Source organism: Mirounga angustirostris, unplaced genomic scaffold, assembly GCF_029215605.1.
Source record: "Mirounga angustirostris isolate CCGP_5_RB_7025 unplaced genomic scaffold, mMirAng1.0.hap1 SCAF_13, whole genome shotgun sequence".
In the NCBI taxonomy this organism is placed as follows: Eukaryota; Metazoa; Chordata; class Mammalia; order Carnivora; family Phocidae; genus Mirounga; species Mirounga angustirostris.
In genome coordinates this window covers 38,277,578-38,300,060 of record NW_026991721.1, presented here as the reverse complement: position 1 = coordinate 38,300,060, position 22,483 = coordinate 38,277,578, and the positions used below count along the sequence as shown (strand labels likewise).

Here is a 22,483-nt window from a genome sequence, read left to right as displayed (position 1 = left end):
AACTATTTTTAAGTGGCCCTGTGCCCTGAATGAATTGCCCTTATTTTTTATGGAAAGAAACGTGAACTCAAAATCCATGAGCAACACTATGTAATCCTGACTCTAGGATAGTAGCATCTCTTATAATACTTCTTATGTGACTGAGACCCAATGTATCCCATCGAGTTAAGTGCCTACATTCTGGCTGCATGGCTGTGCCCACTTGCCTCATATATTCCAAAGGATTCATCTTCTCAGTTGACTGTTTCAGGCTCTTTTTATTATAGGGGATCAGAACCTGCTCCTTTTCTTGACAAGAAGAACTATATACCCAGTTCTTCTTCCCTCCAGTTTCCTGAATGTACCTCCAAACAATTCTAACTTGGGTGTCTGGTAGCAGACCAGCTCTCTTAAGCTGGTGGGGGGCGGGGAGAGGTGTCAGTTGTGGGGACTGAGCAGACATGAATGTGTCAGGGAGAATGAACAGAGGTGTGTGTGTGTAAGGAGGCAAACCCCATCTCAAGTCTGATGAGTCTACTGGAGGGTGTAGCTGGGAAAATGTTCACGGCGATGAAAGAGGGAATATCTGAGTTTTGGTAAATAAAGGCAAACCAGTGAAAATATCAATAAAATATTTTTAATGCCTACAATTTCTTTTATACATAAATTGCAAAACTTTCACCTGTATATGCAAAAGTAGATTCTCTTGCAGGTCAACAGCACCAGAAAACAAGCTAAGCTATGTAAATGTTTTTTTTTTAAAACTTGATTTGTCCATTATGTAAAAGACATGATGGATTTAATAACTCCAAAGAAATCTATATATCACTCTTAATCATACACTAAACACCTGAATATTTATTTTATCACATCCACTCACAAAATAAATAGTAGTCTAATATATTCAGCACATTGAAAATAAACCAACCAGTCTCTCTTCATATATTTATTCTCTTTCCAAACATGTTTTGGTCTCCTGCTATATCTCAGAAATGTACTAATAGCTGCTTTTAAGTTACAAAATACAAAACAGTGATTTCTTGGAGAAAATCTTGGGGTAACATTTAAAAAATGAAATTTCGAGTTCCCATAGACTTTCTTTTTTGTTAACAGTCTTTGAACCCTCTCATGGCACACATGTAAGGCTGTCTGTGACATGTGGTACCCTGGCCTCCAAATGGACATAACTGCATTTATAGTTTAGAGAAAATACAAAGACAAGTTCTGAAAGTAGCCTTAAAAGAAAGTGCCCCTTGCTTTGACAGAGCAATATCAAAAGCAAGTGGGACTGTGCAATCAGAGCCATATGAGTTTTATGAAAACTACTTTCCTTTCACATCATCTGTTAGAGAATGCCACACCCATGATCATGTAACATTACAGTCGTGAAATAACATTACTACATTCGTGAATTAACATTACCCAATAAAAGGCACATCTTCAGATACTGAATTAATAAAATCTGAAAACCAAAGTGGTAGAGGATACATTAAAAACCAAGCACTTAATTTGTAAACCTTAATAAAATAATAGCTTATTCCAGTTTCTTCAAAGATTTGTGGGCTTTTTGTAAGAGTGGTTAGGAACTGCAGAACAAAATGGAAGACAAGATTTGGAAACAAGGCCAAGACTAATTTAAAAGACTTTCTCAGGACTTTCTTTTTAATTGAGCTACAGAAGTGCCCTTTTATAATGTTGATGCTGAAGAATAATATCATCTGTAGAAGAAATGCACTCAAAAGTGATAACGCCTAAGGACACAACCTGACTCTTTATGGAAAGAAACGTGAACTCAAAATCCATGAGCAACACTATGTAATCCTGACTCTAGGATAGTAGCATCTCTTATAATACTTCTGGAGTATTATAAAGTTCTGGAACTTTTACCTAGCACAGTGGTGCCTTTATGTACAAATAACTGCACAATGAGTAAAGTGCTAGTAAACTTTAAGCCACGAGAAATCTTTCGGCTATGATAAGCACTTGATTGTAATAGATTTTCAAAGAGTCTGAATATTGAAAAAATACATCCAAGAAAAAAACATTTGGGGGGGGCACAAAAGTGACAGCAAAGGAAATAATGTTCCAAACCTGTTTCATTACATGAATATCACACTATCCTTAAACCAATTTCACTGAAGGTATTTGAGATGGGTGAGAGGCAGTTGACAGGATTTTCTGCCAGTGTTAACAGTTCCATGTGGATCATTAGAAAAGGTGTTATTCCTAGTGATGAAGACCTCTTTCATAGGATTCAGCTTCAAAGTTAAATCCTTGCACTTCTGAAATTTGAAACTCAATTCAAAATGAGTCAGAGTCTTAAGGGTCTGGGTCACATGGTTGTCCCATTAAAGGAGGCTAACAATAGTAATCTATACTACCAAACTTGAAGAATAAAGAAAGCTTTATGGATAAAAAGGAATACATGAAAGCAACGTTTGGAACTGTTTTGCAAGCTTATGTCCCACTGCCCCCAACCCTCCACATTTAGAATCAAGAAGGACAAATGTTCTCTAGCATCATCATATCTCATTTTCTATTGCTGACTTTCCTTTAGACTTGGCTTCTCTCCAGCCAGAATCTATGTCAGCCTGATTGGAACTGCCTGGATTTGAGGCTTAAGAGATATCAAGTCTACAAATACGACTTGAAAAAAAGTGAGAATGAAGAAAGTTCCACAGCCCAGTAAAGCACTAGTAACAGGGAACATCCTTTTCTACCTGGGAAAAAAATCTCTTCACAGTGCATAGTTTGAAATAAAAGTGCAATATGGGCAAAAAGAGAAGGTGGTGCTCTTGATACACATGGATTTAGTTTTTGGTTTTTGCCATTAATTGCTAAAGAACTTAAGATAAAACACGGTCATTAATATCAAGAGGTACAGGGGCACCTTTTTCCAAAATATTTTTAGAATGAGGGAAGAGGGGAGTCTCACATGTCACTTCCTCAGTTTTTAAACTATTACTCTACCAAATCTAATGTTTGAATAAAATAAGCATTTTTCTTCAATATAAAAATGAATTTTTTAGATAAAAATCAATCAGCACAGTGACCTTGTCTATTTTAAAGCCAACATAACAGGAAATCTGAAAGGAAAACTTGGAAACAAGTATTTTTAAACTAAATGGCATAACTTGTATTTTAACTTGAAAAAATTTTTTTGTTAATTGCCTTATCACCTAAATTAGTGTATAAGAATGCTCAGCATCCAATCCACGAATAATGCAGAATACAATATAATTTATTCTATTTTTACTTCAAAGTCACAGAGATGACATCCATACGATAATTATAAAGCCTACTCTACATTTTCAAGTTCTCAATCCAAACATATAGATTAGGACAGGTCACTTTATTGCTGGCAACATTCATGGAAGGGCCAGGTTCCTCATTAAAAGACAAAGTAAGTTTGATTGGGAGCCGGGCAGTGCCCTACTCACACAACAGCAGAGTTAGGAAGTCATGAGGCAATCCTTTTTTTTTTCCTTTTCAAAGTAGCAAAGGAACAATGTAAGATTGGCTGACTGGTGAGCGGCCCCACATCAGAGTGCATAGCTCATCAGGATCAAGGCTGGCACCTGTGAACAGTTAACTTCCTAAGAGCACTCAACTGGGCATTCTATCATCTGCATTACAGATTTAACCCTGGAAAGTATCTGAAAATACTTCATGCTCCAATGACAGCCTGCAAATGATAGTATGCATTCCTTCTCCTTGAGTACCCAAGTATAAATCTAAAATCATAAAGGGGCTTCTTCATTCTGAAGGCAGGACCTCCTTGCAGCAGAGTGTCTCCAGAATTTCACAAAAATAAATAAAAGCAGCAGCTAACGCTTCTTCAGCTTCTTGGCCTTTCGACGCTTCATTTCTTCTTCTTCACGTCTCATTTCCTCTAAGTCCTCCTGCATACCTAGTCTCAAACTGTCAAAAAAAAAAAGAAGCATTTGTCAATATACATGAAATTACCACTCTCTTTAAAAATTAAAAGTGAAATTTAAACTGGGAGCTCATATGGAATGTGCTGATGCATTAAAAATGCCTCAAGGCTTTACCACTGAGAACTAGCAGGTATACTTTTTACTAGGAGCCTCTGCTACTCACTCTACTTACAATAGAAAAAAGACCTCACATAAAACCTCAACACCAAATACCTTAATGTTCCCAGTAAAGTAGTAAAAAAACTGCTTATCCTAACAGCTTTTAAAAATCAGAAGAAAGTTTATTCAATAAATAAAATACCATTCTACTTTTATCCCTTCCCACCACTTTGATATTTTATGTAGTTACAGGAGGGGAAGGCAAGAGAGAGAAAGGTTTAATATTCTGGGTCGAGACTGAATTGTACTATTTTACCAAGTTAACACTATAAACAAAGTAATCACTTGTTACCCCAAACCAAGAAATTATCATTAGTTTGTTATTAGGTATTCAAACAGGAATCAGACAGAATTCCCATCCCTCCTCAGGTCCCTAAGGCCGGTAGGGGTATAGGTTAGCAAGACTGACATGTGTCTGATAACAGAAAGGGAATTCAAGATGGGGAAAGAGGGGCGCCTGGGTGGCTCAGTCGGTTAAGCGTTTGCCTTCAGTTCAGGTCATGATCCCGGGTTCCTGGGATCAAGCCTGGCATCAGGCTCCTGCTCAGTGGGGAGTCTGTTTCCCCCTCTGCCTCTGCTCCTGCTCTCTCTTGCTCTCTCTCTCAAATAAATAAATCTTAAAAAAAAAAAAAAAAAAAAGACAAGAACACATTGCAATGGGGTCAGAGGCAGCTTCTAGCACTTACTGTGCGCCCAGAAGGGTGAGGCACTGCACTAGGCAGCTTGTACACGTTATTATATAGTGCATCTATATTATATAAATATAGTACCTTAATAAGTAAAAACAGTAAATTCTCATTTTACAAACAAGGAGACAGATTTAGAAAGGCTAAGGAATTTGTCTAAAGCCCCACGGTAAGTAAGCAGGATTGGAACTCAGAACTGTGTGGCCCAAAGCCCCTGCTCCCAATGGTGCATGCAACTGAAGCAGGAAACAGAAAGGAATGTTCAGGACATTTCTACACAAATGTGTTAAGTTTTGTGCTTACCTCTTTGCTTCTTCCTTCTGCTGCTCTTTCCAGCTACTCTCCATGTAACGTAAGGCATAATCGCTTTCATCTTTGTATCTGATAAGAGGAAATCAACGTTGTTAAAAAAGCCCAAATGCCCAGTTTTTTAAAGGAACTGCATCCTCCTGTTTTAAAAATCAGTATCTTTATAACAAAAACACACTTAGAATTACTCATTCTTGCTTCGCAAGGAGTGAGCGGGGCAGAGGATGGGTAGAGGTGAGTTTCTGAAAAAATGAGTCCTTACTACTCCCTGAAGGCAACTATTCCAGAATTTAATGTCAATGAAGATACCAATCCAACAATGTTTACCTCTTTCGCCTCTAGTTACAGGATAGTTTATATTAAAATCCTGAAAGTACAATATATATGAAAATCATTTTGTACATACTAATCTCATTTGAGCTTCATGAGAAAGGGAAGGACTTTAGAACAGAGACTCAAGGGGCACCTGGGTGGCTCCGTCGGTTAAGCGCCTGCCTTCGGCTCAGGTCATGATCCCAAGGTCCTGGGATCCAGCCCCACATCGGGCTCCCTGCTCAGCGCAGAGCCTGCTTCTCCCTCTGTCCTGCCACTCCCCCTGCTTGTGCTGTCAAATAAATAAATAAAAATCTTAAGAAAAAAACCCAAAAAACAGAGGCTGAAGCAGGCAGATTAATGGCTTGACCAAGAACATGTTAACTAGCTAATGACTTTACGAATAGTAGATATTTAAATCTGATTTTTATTCCAGTTTTTAATACTAAATATCTTTTTTTAAAAAACATCTTTTCTTAGGATTGCCTTCTAATTTCTCATATTGGTGGCTTTAAAGGAGATGGCAAATGTCGATTGATAGGCACGGAGATAAGTCCCTTCTGTTTTACACACATACTACCTCATTTAATCCTTCTAGATGTCATTTTTTTCCTAAAGATTTATTTGAGAGAGATAGAGACAGAGTGAGCAGAGGGAGGGGCAGAGAGAGCATCTCAGACTCCACACTGAGCACAGAGCTTGGCTGAGCACAGAGCTTGATGCGGGGATTGATCTCATGACCCTGGGATCATGTCCTTAGCCAAAACCAAGAGTCAGATGCTCAACAGATTTCGCCACGCAGGTGCCCCCTTCCAGATGACATTCTAAAAATAATTTACTCAAGTTTATCCAGCTGGTAAGTGGGAGAACTTTCATTCAAACCCTGATCTTTCCTCTCTATACCAGGGCTTCTCAAACTTTAATGTGCTTATGAATCACCTGGGAGCCTTATAAAGGTGATTTAGATTTGGTAGCTCTGAAGTGGGGCCTGAGAGCCTGCATTTCTAATGGTGTTGTCAGGTGATGTCAACGCTGTTGGCCCCATACCGACCGCTGTCCAGCGACCACACTTTTGAGCAGCAAAGCTTTTTACATCAACGAAAAGCAGATGTTAGATGAGACCAGCTTTCAACATAGCTCTGTGGATGGCTGAGTTCAAAGCCTATCTAGTTTTCCAACACTAAACTGCTTCACTCTCATTAAATATACATCTTATAAAGAGAGTTTAAAAAGGTTATTTTTTGGCATGCAACCTCACAAAAAACTCTGACTTAATTCTTAAATCTTAAGCGCCAAAAGAATAAACAATCATCCAGTGGTTCCTAATAAAGAATTGTATTCAATGCCTCTACTATTAATGTTTATTTTTCCCCCATAGCATGAGTCATTCAAAATAGGTGTATCATTTATCTAAATCTTCTTTTAGTCTTACTTTTTTCGGTCATAGCCAAAGATTTCTCGAATGTGCTTGGATATTTCTTCCTGAGGTTCTCCCTCATCTTCAATAAAATCTTCCATTTCAGAGTCATATTCATCATCATCTTCCTCCTCTTCATATTCTCGCTGCCTTTTGTAACCACTAGGGAAGGGAGGCCTTTGAGGAACTAAGAACAGAAAAGCCATTACTTACGCCAAGCATTAAAACTGAAAATAGTCCCAACAAAGTTCTACATACACTGAGACTGGAGAACTCATTAAGACAGTATCCTCAAAAACCAGAGCCAGTATGCTGGCCCATAGTAGGGAGTCATTATTACATCAACCCTGCTGCTTCATGTTGTTTAAAAGTGGTTTACTAGAAGCATCTGTTACATTTTCTAGCCTGGTAGTTCCCTTCCTTCTGGATTTAGAAGACTGGCAAAATTAAAAAAAAAAAAAAAAATTACAAATGGCTTACAGGATCACTAACTTTTAGTTTTGCCAAGAAAAAACCTCGAAGGTTACAACTACCATCTATTATCACCATAATTTAGGTACATTTTTTAGGAGTCCAACAAAGTATGAAAGATTCCCAGAATTATGGATAAATTGTTCAAAATGAATAAGGCTAACTTTAAAAAAACTCACTACATTATCCTTATTTTGTCATTTTGCTAAAAGACTGATTAAAGCTTTGCAAAAGACAGACACTGATCAATAGACCAGATCTAGGAACAACTGCTTTCTAGTCCTTGATTAGCGATCCTCCTTTTGTTGTTCTCGAGTTATTGTTAATATGCATGGCTTGTCTCCTTAGCGCAGGGTTTCTTTCTCAACTTCTGCACTGTTGACATTTTGGGCCAGATAGTTTTTTGTTGTGAGCAGACTGTCCTGTGCATTGTAGGATAACAGCAGCATCTCTGGCCTCTATCTAAGAGATGCCAGTAGCATCCCTGCCCCAGTTGTGTCAGTCAAAAATGTCTCCAGACGCTGCCAGATGTTCACTGAGCATCACAATCATCCTTGGTTGAGAACCAATGTTCTAGGTGAATTAGGAAGTTTAAAGCATGGAATCTCATGTTTTGTTTCTTTTTATATTCTCCATGGCACCCAACAAGGACTTTAACAAATGCTTATTACCATGAAGAAAAGCAGAAATACAAGGGCAATCAAAAACAGTTCCCGGTAGATCATGGGCACTTAACAAGTATCTGATGACTAAATAATGCACCAAAAGGCTTCAACTGTATAAATATACTCCCAACTTTTGAAGACAGGCCTCTCTAGTTCTCATGAAAAGGTAAAGATGAATTAACTCATTGAACCATATCAGGCATATATATTCACCCTGTCTTATGAATCACAGAGCCAAGTTTATTGCACTTGGAGATGTTACAGGGGTGAACACAGAGGGTCCTAGATAACTCTCTTTCTAAAGCCTTTTCCAAGTTATGAGCACTCAAGCAACTCTCAGACACAAAGAGAAAGCATCAGAATGTTATCAACATAAGAGTACATGGAAGGGTTCACAGGGCTTCTGGTTATATAAAACAAAGTATTCTTTCCAATTTCCTAGTAACAAAGAAATATTCTTAGGGTAAGGGACAATTTTACCTTGGGCAGATCTGTAGCCAGATAAGGAAGGCTTCATTCCATTCATCTGTCCATTGCTGGATCGGCTAATTATATTCTTGGAAGAAATTGTTTCTGAGACAACAGTACACTTGGGCTTTAGGGGGAGACTGGAGCTACTAACTGGTCGCCCGGGTCCCAAGCTGCTCACCGGTCTTCCGGGCCCTGAACTACTGACAGTCCGTCCAGCTGGAACTGAGCCACTTACTGATTGCCCAGGGCCACTGACTGGCCGCCCAGGACCACTGACTGGCCGCCCAGGACCACTGACTGGCCGCCCAGGGCCGCTGACTGGCCGCTCAGGACCGCTGACCGGCCGCCCAGGACCGCTGACTTGCCGCCCAGGACCACTGACTGGCCGCCCAGGGCCACTGACTGGCCGCCCAGGGCCACTGACTGGCCGCCCAGAGGGGCCAGAGCCACTCACTTGTCGTCGAAGGTCATGTGGACTGCTCACAGGCCGCCCGGGGCCACCAGAGCTGCCCAGAGCTCTCCCAGAACCACCTGAGCCACTGGTGGGTCGCCCAGGGCCACTTGAGCTGCTTGCAGGGTGCCCAGGGCCACCTGTACCACTGAGTGTCCGTCCAGAGAGACTGAAGTCACTGGCTGGCCTCTTGGTCCCACTGACCGATCGCTCAGGTCCTAAGCTGGAGCTGCCGTTCTGGCGCCTGGGCACGGGGCCAGAACTAACTGTAGGCCGAGCAGTCCCTGTGCCGGGCCGTCCAGGAGCTGAGCTGGAGCTGTTGCCCGGCTGCCTGACACCTGGACTCTTAGCTTTATTGTGTGGGGTAACCATGGACCCAGGCCTGGAATGGCTAGGATGGGGAGGAGATTTTTTGGCTTTGTGCTCAGTAGCAGATTTCTGAGTCCCCTTAGCAGAAGTCTTTGGGACACTTGATGAATAGGTGCTGGAGTGGGGCTTTCCAACCCCATTGAAGACAGGTCTGTCATGGCCCTCACGAAGTAAGGGTTGAGAGCAATTGACAGATCCTGCTTTGGTCCTCTCTCCTGGCATGGATTTGGATGAAGACACACCTAAGTGTTTCTCATTGGCTGTGCTGGGTCTGGATTTCTTCTCAGCATGAGGAAGGGGAGTACCCCTGGAAGGATGTTTGCTAAGTTTTGTGCCCACACTTTCTTTCTGAGAGGGTGCCTTTTTGGTTGGAGGTAGTCTTGCATCTGTCTCAGGTCTCTTTTTCCTCTGCTTTCGTTCAAGGAATTCTCGCTCCCTAAGTTCTTCTGCAGTCATGGGCCGCTCTTCTGTTTTCTTCACTACCTTGATCTCCACTGGTTCGTACTGCTTTTTCTCAGCCAGCCTGAGTAGATCAGTGAAGTTCATGAGTGGTGGGGCACTTCTAAGGGGGACCTTTGGTTTGCTTTCAACTTTGGGAGGTTCTTGCTCTTCCTCATACTCCTGCTCTGACTCTGCTTGATTGTATTCTAAGAATTCATCTTCTTCTTCCATCTCATACTCTTGTTCTGTTCCCTGACTAGTGTGGCTTTCCACTGCCTGCCTCTTCTTTGACTTTTCCTCAACGGGAATCCCGTTGTAACCATGGAAATTATCCTTTGTCCTTTTCGCCATAGCTCTTGCTTTCTTGTCATGTTTTAGCTCAATTCGCTTTTTCACTAGTTCCTCTTTTCTCCTTTTCTCCTCTAAAGCTAAAAGGGACAAAACAAGAACAAAAGTATTTCAAGGTCTGGAAGTCTTAGGTATTTCATCTGAAATCAACAGGTGGCCAAAACACAAGCAACATTCAAGTTACAGTTTGAAGACATCTAGGAATGAAATGAGGAAGTCCTTTGAACAAGTACCTGTTGAGTCATCTTTACATAATGAGTGGGTCACATATGGGTCTTTCAATATGACAAACAGGTGAGAGACTAGGCTTTTAGCTTTAAATATAGAAAATTCATACCAAATAAATATACCAGGTTAAGGAAACAGTAGCAACCACTTCACAATCATTATCAATTATGAATAAGTGAATACTTACATGTATTAAATCAGTTTCCTTGTCATTTGCCTGAGGTAAAACTACTGCTTGAGTTTACTGGTCTTCAAAAACTTTCCCTATTTTAACCTTTAAGATAGCATTCTTGATAATAAAAAAAAAATTTAAAAAACAAAATATGTAGAAGCAGATTCAGAATGAAGGTCAAAGAATGGAGTTCCTATTGGGACCGAGTGAGGCCAAGTGGAAAATATGGTCACTATCCCCAAAAGCTCTTAAGAGGAAATAAAAGATAATGTCCATTCAAATGATCAGCGTAAGAACATATGTAATCCTCTAAACACAGTTGATTCAGACACATACACAAATCCATCAGCCTATTATGTTATTACAAGCATCCACTAATTAAGTACAAGCTAGTTGTGAAGGTGGAAGACTTTAAAATTGAGAATAAGGCTATAGATACATACCTTTTTGCCTGAGCTCCTCTTCTTTTCTTCTGAGAAAAGCCTGAACGGCTGCAGATTGGACACCCTTAACTTTCGGGTCTTTTTTGGGAGGCCCCACTGCCAAACTATACCTTTTCTAAAAAGAAAAAGGAGTAAAGTTACAATCAATTCAACTTTAAAAATGTATTTGCTACTAGATTTAAGGCATCGTGCCAAGCAATTGAGAGGTTTATTTTATTTTTTTTTAAGATTTATTTATTTATTCATTTGAGAGAGAGAGAGAGCGAGAGAGCACGCGCTGGGGGGAGAGGCAGAGGAAGAATCTTTTTTTTTTTAAGAGTCTCATGCTCTACCGACTGAGCTAGCCGGGCGAATCTTTTTTTTTTTTTAAAGATGTTATTTATTTATTTGACAGAGAGAGAGCACAAGCAGGCAGAGCAGCAGGCCGAGGGAGAGGCAGGCTCCCTGTAGAGCAGAGAGTCTGACGCGGGGCTCGATCCCAGGACCCTGGGATCATGACCTGAGCCGAAGGCAGATGCTTAACGACTGAGCCACCCAGGTACCCCAGAGAGGTTTAAATATTGACTGAAAAACTGATCCTGAATAATTAAGAGATCATATAACCCACATGAAAGCTTAGCTATAAAATTTTGGTCTAAATAGGATTATGCAAGACTGTTTTTAGGTACAGAATTTCTTTGTAACATCCTAAATAATGCATAAGTGAACAATTCAGAGAAATACTATTTTCAGGTTATTTTCCCAAAAAGGTACTTGGACTGGGGAACTTTTAAAAAGAAATCACCACTTAGAATAGATTGTTTAAAAAAAAAAAATTTTTTTTTGAGAGAGAGAGCAAGCACAAGTGGGGGAGGGGCAGAGGGAGAGAGAGAAGCAAGAAGTAGTGTATTCGATCCCATGATCTGACTGAGCCACCCAGGCACCCCTGGATTGTTTTAAAATTCTGATTAAAAAAAAAAAAAAAATCAACCTTCTTTAGAACTAAGTATTTCAAAGTCTAACTTTTAAAACAGAAAAACTACTCATAAATATTTTCTCTCCTGAGTACCTGACACACCCCTGACCGAAATCCCAAGAGAGCACCCAGATTCCTTTCTCAGTCACTTTGGTTGAGTCACAAAAAATCCAGTAGTAAGTCCCTATCTTTTGCCTTTTCCATTGTGGATTGGGGCCCCATATTTAAAGAAGAAATGGAGGGCGCCTGGGTGGCTCAGATGGTTAAGCGTCTGCCTTCGGCTCAGGTCGTGATCCCAGGGTCCTGGGATCGAGTCCTGCCATCGGGCTCCCTGCTCCTTGGGAGCCTGCTTCTCCCTCTGCCTCTCTCTCTCGGTCTCTCATGAATAAAAAAAAAAAAAAAAAAAAAAACTAAAGAAGAAATGGAGAGGGAAAGGAACACTTAGAGAAAGAGAATACTGCTTTACCTAACCAGCTGCGTAAAATTGTCCTGGTGGGGCGCCTGGGTGGCTCAGTTGGTTAAGCGACTGCCTTTGGCTCAGGTCATGATCCTGGAGTCCCGGGATCGAGTCCCGCATCGGGCTCCCTGCTCGGCGGGGAGTCTGCTTCTCCCTCTGACCCTCCCCCCTCTCATGTACTCGCTCTCTCTCATTCTCTCTCTCTCAAATAAATAAATAAAATCTTTAAAAAAAAAAAGATAATGAACCAATGCTGTTTAAGGTAATACTAACATGTATATTGGTATTTTGTGGGGGGAAACCTTGTATAAGCTTTGATTTGGCAGGTGAATCTATGGACTAGGTACTTGCAGACACAGGAAAATCTTAAGTCTTGGCCATAAAAATCCATCTTTCCTCTTACAAATCTACCTAATGGGATAGGGTGAAATGAGTGTATGTGTCTCCTTACGAGTCTATATATGTCTTATGCAACTTGAATCATATTCTTGGTGGCTCTTCCGTTAAGAAAAGGTGAACTTCTTGTAGATAAGGCCTATGTTTGAGGTTCTTGTACACCAGGACAATTTTTTTTTTTTAAAGATTTTATTTATTTATTTGAGAGAGAGAGAATGAGAGACAGAAAGCATGAGAAGGAGGAAGGTCAGAGGGAGAAGCAGACTCCCTACTGAGCAGGGAGCCCAATCCGGGACTCGATCCCGGGACTCCGGGATCATGACCTGAGCCGAAGGCAGTCGCTTAACCAACTGAGCCACCCAGGCGCCCCTGGTTCATTATCTTAATATTACAGCAATGAGCACTTCCTAATTTGATCTTAGGACAGATAGCTTTCTTCCTAATCTGGGACTTCAAGAGATAGGTAATGGGATAGGACTAGCTGAAAAGCTACTCACGACTAAATACAGGCACCCAGAGAGAATGCAACAGTGTCAATGGGGCAGAGTTGACTAAGCTTCAGACATTTGCATAACATCTTCATAATTTTTGTCCTTTTAGTATGCCACCTGTATTATAATTTACTAATTTTAAGAAAACAGACCTAACACCATGACTTATTATTATAGTTTTACTTCAAACAATAATATCCATGAAATGATTGGTTTGAAAGGCTACATTTTTCCAAATCATATTAAAATATAACCATTTAAAAAATAATATATACACACACATATATATACACACACACGTATATAACTGTGAGAACTAAAAGTATTTATGTATCATCTAAAATCGCAGTACAGTCAGAGCTATATGCACTGCACTTTGGGAAACCCCAAAAAGAAACATAAAAATATAGGAAAGGCAGAACACAAAGAAGCAGCAAAGGACGGGGGTGTTCAGGATCTCAGATTCACTCAGAAAAGAATTCCAAAGATTACCTTTAGCTTTTTTCAAAGTATCCACCTATTTCCATCCATTCACACTGCCAATTTTAAATTCAGCTTTTTTGTTCTAACACCCCTAATCCTCAAGGGTACTTATTAAGCTGGCTTTACATTTAACCCAGTAACTTTGCAGTACTTTTTGTCCTGTCCTATGATGTAGAAGGGATTCAATAAATCTATAAAAAGTCTTATGTCATGGGTCTGCTAGGAAACAAGAAGGGCAAGGTCCTAACTTGATGAGGTTTAATCTTATTCAGTGACATGAGCTGAGTCATAATCAATAGTTTCTTATATCCTTTGTAGCTTGATGCACTCAAAAGCAGACACCAGGAAAATACTGAAACATTCTCTTTAAAATATTCTCTTAGGCAAAGTTTAGGTCAAAACCTTGAAATCTGGGGTTAAAAAAGGGGGGGCTGGGTCTTGACAGATGATTTTCTTAACAGTTGTATTAAGATATAATTCACATACCATAAAATCTACCCACTTAATGTGTACAATTCATTGGTTTTTAGTATGTTCAGAGAGTTGTACAACCATCACCACTATTGGATTCCAGAACATTTACATTATCCCAAAACAGAAATCTCTTACTTTTAGCAGTCATTCCCCACTTCCTCTTGCCCCTCTGCCCCTGGCAACAGTTAACCTACTTTCTGTTTCTGCAGATTTGCCAATTCTGGACCTTTCACATAAATGAAATCATGTACCCAGTGTACCATTATATAGTGATATGTATCACAATATAAGGTAAAATTTACAGACCACAGACAAATGGTTATATATATGAGTGCTTATACAACATATGTAAGATTTTTCAATTTGGAAAACCCTTATTGTTAATTTTCATTTGACTCTACTATTAAGTTTGAAAATAGATGTCTTCCCAAGGCCAAGAAAATATCTTTGGGAGAATGCTCTGTAAGTTGGTTCCTAACACCCTTGAACTGAGTTATTATAATTATTTCTCTGGCTTAACTAAAATTAAGAAACGATTAGTTTCTATGACCATTAAATGTTTCAGCAAGGGTATCATTTTAATTCTTTTGAAGTAAAAACAGAATATATCTAGAACTTTTATTTTTATTTTGTACCTAGAACTTAAAAATGACAATTACGTGAGTTAATACCTAAGTAAATTTAAATGGTGATAATGTAATTTTACTCATTTTACTCTGTTGTCAGTGTTGACTTCTCTAATAATTTTTTTTCTCAAATAAAAACTGAAGGAAAAAAATGAATTGACAGAATATATGGTTTTCATGGTCAATTTTATATGTCAACTTGGCTAGGCTATAGTGCCCCGTTATTTAGTCCAACACTAATCTAGGTATTGCTATGAAGGTATTTTGCAGGGATGGTTAACATCTACAATCAGGTAACTCTAGGTAAAGCAGTTTACCCTCCATAATGTAGGTGGTACTCATCTATATCAGCTGAAGGCCTTAAGAGCAAAAACTGATGTCTCTCAGAGAAGGTATCTGCTCTACAAATTTCAGACTTGCCATCCCCCACAACTACATGCACCAATTGCCTAAAATAAATCCTATTGGTTCTGTTTCTCTGGAGAGCCCTGACTGATACAGTGGCCTCTGTATCTTGGTACTTTCACTTATTCATGTTGTAACATGTATCAGTACTTCATTTTTTTTATGGCTGAATATTTCACGGTGCTGATGTACCACATTTTATCCATTCATAAGTTGATGGGTATTTGTTTTTACTTTTTGGCTATTATGAACAATGCTGCTGTGAACATGTATGTACAGGTTTTTTGTGTGTGAGCATCATTTCTCTCGGGCATATCACTATAGATCTTCCTAACACTGAGCTGGTATCAAAAGATTTAAGACTTGTTGTAATAGAATATATTAGATAATCCCCTGGCCCTACAGGGGTAGCCCAGTAGAGAACCATGTTTTAAAAAAGCCTCAGGCTGGGATTACATTATATTCTATTTAATAAAGCAGAACTATTTGGCACTTTCTCCTGCATCAGATGGTCACATTTAGCTCTCGCAGCAACACATCAAGATGCACCCACCAATTCTGAATCCGATTCAAGGCACCAGGCTGCTTCATTGTTTGAGCTTCATGAAAAGCAGCTGGACAAGAGTTTCTTTTATCCTAAGTGTATCCATTTTATTATACTGCAAGCCAACTCAGTCATTCTGCTGGACCCCAATGAATGATCCACAGTAGTGAAGCTTATGCCATTTAAATACAGTATGAGAGATCTTGCCAAGATTTGCAACTCTGAAGCCAACAGACCTAAAAAAACATTAACTCACTTTAAGACATATGTGTTCCTTGCACTGAAATTATACTGCCATGGTCAGATTACGAAAATAAGGAGTTTTCTGTCTGGAAACATGTGTTAACCAAATACATTATGTTGGAATCAATGGTCAATCCCTTCTTGAAAAGTTGTTCTTTACTTAGGAGATAACATATTGTTGTAAAAGTAGAAAACAAATTTCCTGATAGCTTTACATATATTAGAGATTTATTATTGGTTAGAATTAGGAGTTAGGAATATTCAAAGAATACATCCTTGAATTTAATAATCACTACACAATTTCTAAAATGTTCTCAAAACATCACAGTCAGGGGGCACCTGGGTGGCTCAGTTGGTTAAGCGACTGCCTTCGGCTCAGGTCATGATCCTGGAGTCCCTGGATCGAGTCCCGCATCGGGCTCCCTGCTCGGCAGGGAGTCTGCTTCTCCCTCTGACCCTCCCCCCTCTCATGTACTCGCTCTCTCTCATTCTCTCTCTCTCAAATAAATAAATAAAATCTTAAAAACAAAAAACAAAAAACATCACAGGGAATAAATACAGGCCTAGAAAATGAATGGTTTGCATTAGGTTTGCTTAGCTGGGTGGCTAAGAGGGTAAAAATAAAACAAGCATGTTATTCAGGATGCTATAGGATCAAATAGTAAAATTTACTATTACTGTGTCTATAAAAATATACCTGATTATAAAATGTAGTATCAGATAGGTACCTCAGAGCCTCTTCTATGTTAGAAGTGGCCCCAAAAGCACAATTGTGTATTTACTGGTTGTCACTCACAGAGTTTGTAACAGAGTGTGAATTAGAATCTAGGTCTCCTGTTTCAGGTCCAAAAGTATTCCCACTACATGTCTCACTTCTAACTTAATCCCAACACTTTCATCCAGCTCTAACCACAATCTTAAATGCCCTTCCCTAATTTCCATCTGCCTCTTGGACGGTGCCAAGACCTCAAACAGGTCCACTACTTAATTTTCTATCTTCCTTCACCCTCAGACTATTTCTGTTAACCATGCTGGCACTCTCCCAAACAGGCTGTAAATCTCTCTCTACCCACCAGTTTCCAAATTCTGTTGGTTTGCCCTTTAAATTTCTCTCCCATCAGACTTGAGGAGAAATGCCATAAAAAACCAAGAGTTATTGTCTAAAGCTATATTAGGCTGGAGTTGAGGGTAGGAAGCTGGATGGGTTTAGGCTTTATAGATGACAACCATCCTCACATCCAATATACTCCTCATTTAACACAGGATCATGATTAAGAGTAAGAACTCTGGAGCCAGTCGGCAAATTCTCTGCTCTGCCATTAGTAGCCTTGTCAGGTATTAGCTGTATGACTTTAAGCAAGTTTCTTCATCTCTCTGGGCCTCAGTTTCCACATCCGTAAAACAACCTTCCTTATATGGTCATTACAGTGATTAAATTAATTAATATACACAAAGTGCTTAGAGTAGTGCATGGCACCAAGTAAGCATTATAAATGTTAATTATTTTTGTTATCATTATTATTCAGAAAGAGATTCTCTTAGGTAGTGATGGGGAAGAGAAATAACAGAATCTCTGCAGGGGTAGCTTTTCTAAAAAAAGATCTTCTCCCTAAAACACTGGTTAACAAATAAATAAATAAAATCTTAAAAAAAAAAAAAAAAGAAGAAGAAGTACTGCTCTAGGCTAGCAATCCAAAGCTACTTCAGGCCCTGGCAAAGTCATCTTTAGATGTAAGCATGGGGAGCAATCCCATTATAATTGATTACAGACCAAAAGTTACAAAGTGACTGCCTGCAGAAACAATTTTGTTGGCTCCTACTGTTCTTTAAAAGGAAATAGGGGCACCTGGGTGGCTCAGTTGGTTAAGCATCTGCCTTCCGCTCAGGTCATGATCCCAGAGTCCTGCATCGGGCTCCCTGCTCAGCTGAGAGCCTGCTTCTCCCTCTGCCCCTCCTCCTGCTCGTGCTCTCTCTCAAATAAATAAAATCTTAAAAAAAAAAAAAAAAAAAAAAAGGAAATATAACTACTATAACACACGGTAGGCTTCTTTTGAATACAAAGAGCTTGGCCCATATCATTTTATATCCAGACTACTTCAAGAACTTACATTACCTACCTGGCCCTGAAGACATCTGAATTTGCCACCCCAGTTAGAGTCCCTAAGCTCCTTTTTCAGTACCTATATTCTTTTTTGGCGGGGAGGGGAAGGGAGAGGGAGAGAGAGGGAGGGAGACACGGAGAGAGGGAGGGAGGGGGGAGGGACAGAGGGATGGAGAATCTTAAGGAGGCTCCATGCCCAGCACAAAGCCTGATGCGGGGCTCAGTCCCAGGACCCTGAGATCATGACTTGAGCTGAAATCAAGAGTCAGACTCTTAATCAACTGAGCCACCCAGGCGCCCCTCAGTACCTATATTCTTATCCTCAAAGGCTTATCACCCCCAAATCCTTATGTCTAGTACCACATGAAGGCTTCTTCTTTACTTTTTGGTTTGAGGGTCACACCAGAACTACAGTATCTTGTCTGGGATGATTTTCAGAGTATGGCTGTGAGAAAGACCACATAACTTGTCTCATGCACTACAAGCCATCAATTATAGGTACTTGCAACCTACAAGAATCCATATTCCAAGCTCTACCATTCTGTCAAAACAAGAAACTTTGTTTTTGCTAGAGGAACCAGGGAGAAAAAATTTAAGTCATGATTACCAAAAATATCTTTTCTCCTTTAAATTTAAACAGAGCCTGAGACAATAACTGGTTACATCACCCTGATCAGCTGTTTTTTAAATTCAGTTTTCCATTGGGAAATGATAGCATGCCTAATATTGCTAGGCATGATGCAATACTTCCTTTGTTTTAACTAAAACATTATAAAGATAACTATTTTTCCTAAAAAGAACAGGAAAGAAAGAGGTTGCATTACAGAAATGTTCATTGTTTCTCAAACCAGATACAATAGATACCTCTTAAAAATGATGCCCTGGAAAGAGTTCAAAGTGGCAGTCCAGGTGTTTTATCTGTTAGCCTCCCTTGGAGCTAATCAGTGCTAGTCACCATATGTCCTCTCTGTAGCAAAGGTCTGACATAGGAACTCTGAAGACTGGAATCTGAATATCAGCTCTGATAAGATCCAAATGGAAGGTGGGGAAGAAGACTAAACGGGAAACAAGAACCAAGCACTAGAGAGGGAAGGAGATACACTTGTCAATTACTGCAAAGCCTCTGTGGCTCTCAGACCATCAGTCAATCAAGCTTGTGGCAAACATGGGTGTAGGGGGTGGAGGGTGGGGTGTGTGTGTATGTGTGACTTGAAATGTTTCTTGACTTGGATGATGGTTTACGTGTGTGTGTGTGTGTGTGTGTGTGTGTATGTGACTTGAAATGTTGTTTCTTGACTTGGATGATGGATTACAAGGATACCTGCTTTGCAATAATCTATTATACTGTACAATATATATTTCAAAATTGATGGTGTGCTTTCAGAGGCTTTACTTTGAGCTGATAAAGTAACTTAGAATAATTAGATGAACCAAGTGAAAGCAAGATCATGGATTAAATTTAACTACTATCTTGCTCTGTTCCTCAATAGTTTCTTTTGTGATATACTTCATCTGATGTAAAAAGATAAGGATTACAATGGTAACTAAATCAAACTTCTAGGCTTACTAGCTTTTTGTGGGGGGGGGGCAGGGGAAAGCATGCTTTCATAAAATATATGCCTATATTCATCTATTAAATTTTAAATGACCTCACCAATTTACCTGTCTTTTTTGCTTCCAATCTTTGTTATTTCAATCATGGATCTGTTGACAGATAATGAACATATTCTGAAATACAGATTTTGAAATCTTCTGCTCTAGGAATATCTGTTTTTCTCCCAGCAGCTACTGGTTTTTAGAATAAGAAATGATTAACTTGATTCTCATTCTTCTAAAGAATCTAACTGGACATCAAAGCTAGTATTATCTATTTTTTGACCTCCACTGAAATTCAGGAAGATCTAGAATAAAAATATGGATCTAATTATGCAAAGATGAATGGTTACCAGCTCCAATATTGACTTGCCCAGGAAATTTACAGTATTTGCAGAAAGTGAATTCTGTTGTTCAAGGTTTCAAAGGTTTAAGCCCTTAATTTCAACCTGCAGATCTTATGACTCATGGCTTAGGGGAATGACTGATTATTCAGAGTACTTGGGATGGGAGATGAATATAGGGGAATTTAATAAATATTAAACTGACAGATATCAGTTTTATTTACCAGTTATTTTACTATCTTCAGATTAATATTTTCAAAAGGGTAAAAAAAAATGGGCCAGCCTCAGAAGAAAAGCGCAGGAGTGGGAAAAACCAAACCAAACCAAACCAAACCACTGCAAATACACAAAAATCTAAGAAATGCAGAACGCATAGTGAGAGCTCAATAAATTCCAGTTGAACTGACTTTAACAGAGAGCTGGTTGAGCTCTACACCTCACTGGTCAAACCGCAGGTATCACAATGCAATTTGTCGGTTTACAGCTGTGCTGTGGGTACCATCTGAGGATCCAGAAATGATTAGTTTATGCAAAACAGCTACAACCCCGCAAACCAGGCACCCTCCATGACTTCATGTAGATTTTAAAAGTCTTACACCGCTCTGCGAATATTAGCGAATTGGCAAATATTACCGAGAAAATGGAACCAGATTTCAAACAAAGACAAATCTGGAAGGCCACAAGTAAACGGAAGGTGAAACTAGCTCACCCATTCTGCTGGCCAAGGACTTCGTGGAATCCGCTCAACTTCTCTTCCCAATACAAAAGGTATTATTAACCCTTTGGGAGGTTATAATTTTATCATCTCGTTGGCTGGGTGGGTGGGGCCACAAGTCAGAAAACTTGTTCGGCAAATCACAATGTTCAACCCCATCTGAGGCGGGAAATCAGCCAAAAAGCTATCAGGCCAAGTCCCTAAAACCCCTGAAACTCCCCAACATACATGCTTCCTTCCCAACCTCTGGGCTGAAGTTTACGCCGAAGCCAGAAACTACTAGCGCTAGATTCCACCATGTACCAGGCACGGTTTCACTCACCAGCTTTCACGCAACTCTAAAACACCCGAACTGCAAAGTCCAGGTTGCAGGGGTGACTAAGCCAGGGCAACTCACTCTCCGGAAGGCTTCCGCCTCTCACCCCAAGCTCCTTTTCACCCTGAGTCCCCAGGAGTGCATGCCCAAGAAAAGGAAATAAGGAGTCCAGATCTTTCCCGGAGAGGACAGGCGGATGCCTGGAAGTTCGACGGGCCACAAATTCCAAACTTGAAGATTAGGGTCTCCTACAGTAGCGCCCGGCTAGTACTTACCGGCACATTGTTGACACCCTGTCCTTTGGAAGCTATCAGGAGAATTTCCCTGAAATCCATGTTGGCCGAGGCAGAGACACTGGGCCAGGCTCTCGGAAAGAAGTGAATGTACGCCTTATCGAGGCGCCCAGCTACAACCAAGTGAACTGCCTGGCCCACCCCTCTCCCACCCCTCCTCAGCACGACCACTTCCGGCGCCTTCCAATACCGTCTGCCCGCCCCTTTTCCTCTTGCGGCCTATATCCTTTCAGGTCCGGCGCTCCGACCGCGAGTCCCTGGCGTAACTTCCGCTTTCAGGCTCCAGACACGTAGAAACGTGGTACGTGGCTGCTGGCGTTAGCTCGGAGGGGCGGGACTAAGCCCTTCACCGACCAAGCAGACGCGGCCTAGGAAAATGAGGGGTGTGGCTAAGGGAGAGAGAGGCTTCCCTGGAGGCCGGGGTGCGCGACCCGACGATCTCGGTGTTCCTTGTGAGCTCTGAGTAGGGTGAGCGAGGGGGTGGGCGGGTTACCTACCAGGCCTGGGTTCGCTGGGTGTCACGGGTGGGCGCTCAGGTCCGAAACGGCGGGGCCCCAACAGCTGAACCGACAGGTCTCGAGCAGGGGATTTCAGTTACCGGTTTCTAGGCGCTCGTGAAGTTGCGCAGGCGCACATGGCACCGAGTAGTCTTCAGTCTTGGATACACATTACTCATCACGTCCTGGCACATGGTGTGTGCTCACCTCCACAGATGCATGCCTGTCATGTACAGAGGCGCAGGCTTAGTGCTTTTGCTTCATCTAGATAATAAGCTCCACGCAGTGGATGAATGAAGGAATTCTTTACATAAAGACCCAGTCTGGACATACTTGGTGCACTGATGAAACATACATATATGCCCCATATTCATATTAACTGGGAGTCCAGTCTTGGGTTCCTTTTAAGAGTATCTGGGCCCTGTAAAGTCATCTCGTTCAGTAAAACACACTAGACCTGGGGTGGGAATAAGCCACGACTGGCTGCTAAGTAATTGGACGGATCTTTTCAGTGTGATGGAAATGTTCCCAAATTGGATCATGGTGATGATTGTGCTGTAAATTTTTTAAAAGTCATTGTACACTTAGAACAGGTGAGTTTTACAGCATGTAAATTTAAAGTTGTTTAAAAGTATTAGGCAAAGCTGCTTGGTCGTACTCTTTACAACTGAAGTTTTAATGCTGGGCTGTG

At 40.5% G+C, this 22,483-nt stretch overlaps 1 protein-coding gene across 4 annotated transcripts; it reads right to left on the bottom strand.

The window, feature by feature from the left end:
- Positions 1–602: 602 nt before the first annotated feature.
- SPTY2D1 (SPT2 chromatin protein domain containing 1) lies at positions 603–21,933 on the bottom strand. 4 transcript variants are annotated; one of them, XR_010406924.1, is made up of 7 exons: positions 21,278–21,481; positions 10,860–10,974; positions 8,417–10,096; positions 6,816–6,987; positions 5,538–5,675; positions 5,066–5,143; positions 3,845–3,900 (listed from the first exon to the last, which is right to left on the bottom strand). XR_010406924.1 is itself a non-coding variant. In XM_054512017.2 (6 exons), exons 3-6 carry the CDS (start codon positions 10,017–10,019, stop codon positions 3,807–3,809), a joined length of 1,947 nt encoding a protein of 648 aa, XP_054367992.1. In that variant the 5' UTR covers positions 10,020–10,096; positions 10,860–10,974; positions 21,793–21,933; the 3' UTR covers positions 603–3,806. The 4 variants fall into 4 exon arrangements, 3 of the variants coding, with proteins under 3 accessions (XP_054367992.1, XP_064432817.1, XP_045749983.1); XM_054512017.2 differs by lacking the exons at positions 5,538–5,675; positions 21,278–21,481 and adding an exon at positions 21,793–21,933 and having other exon boundaries at positions 603–3,900; XM_064576747.1 differs by lacking the exons at positions 5,538–5,675; positions 21,278–21,481 and adding an exon at positions 21,486–21,572 and having other exon boundaries at positions 603–3,900.
- Between the last annotated feature and the right edge of the window lie 550 nt (positions 21,934–22,483).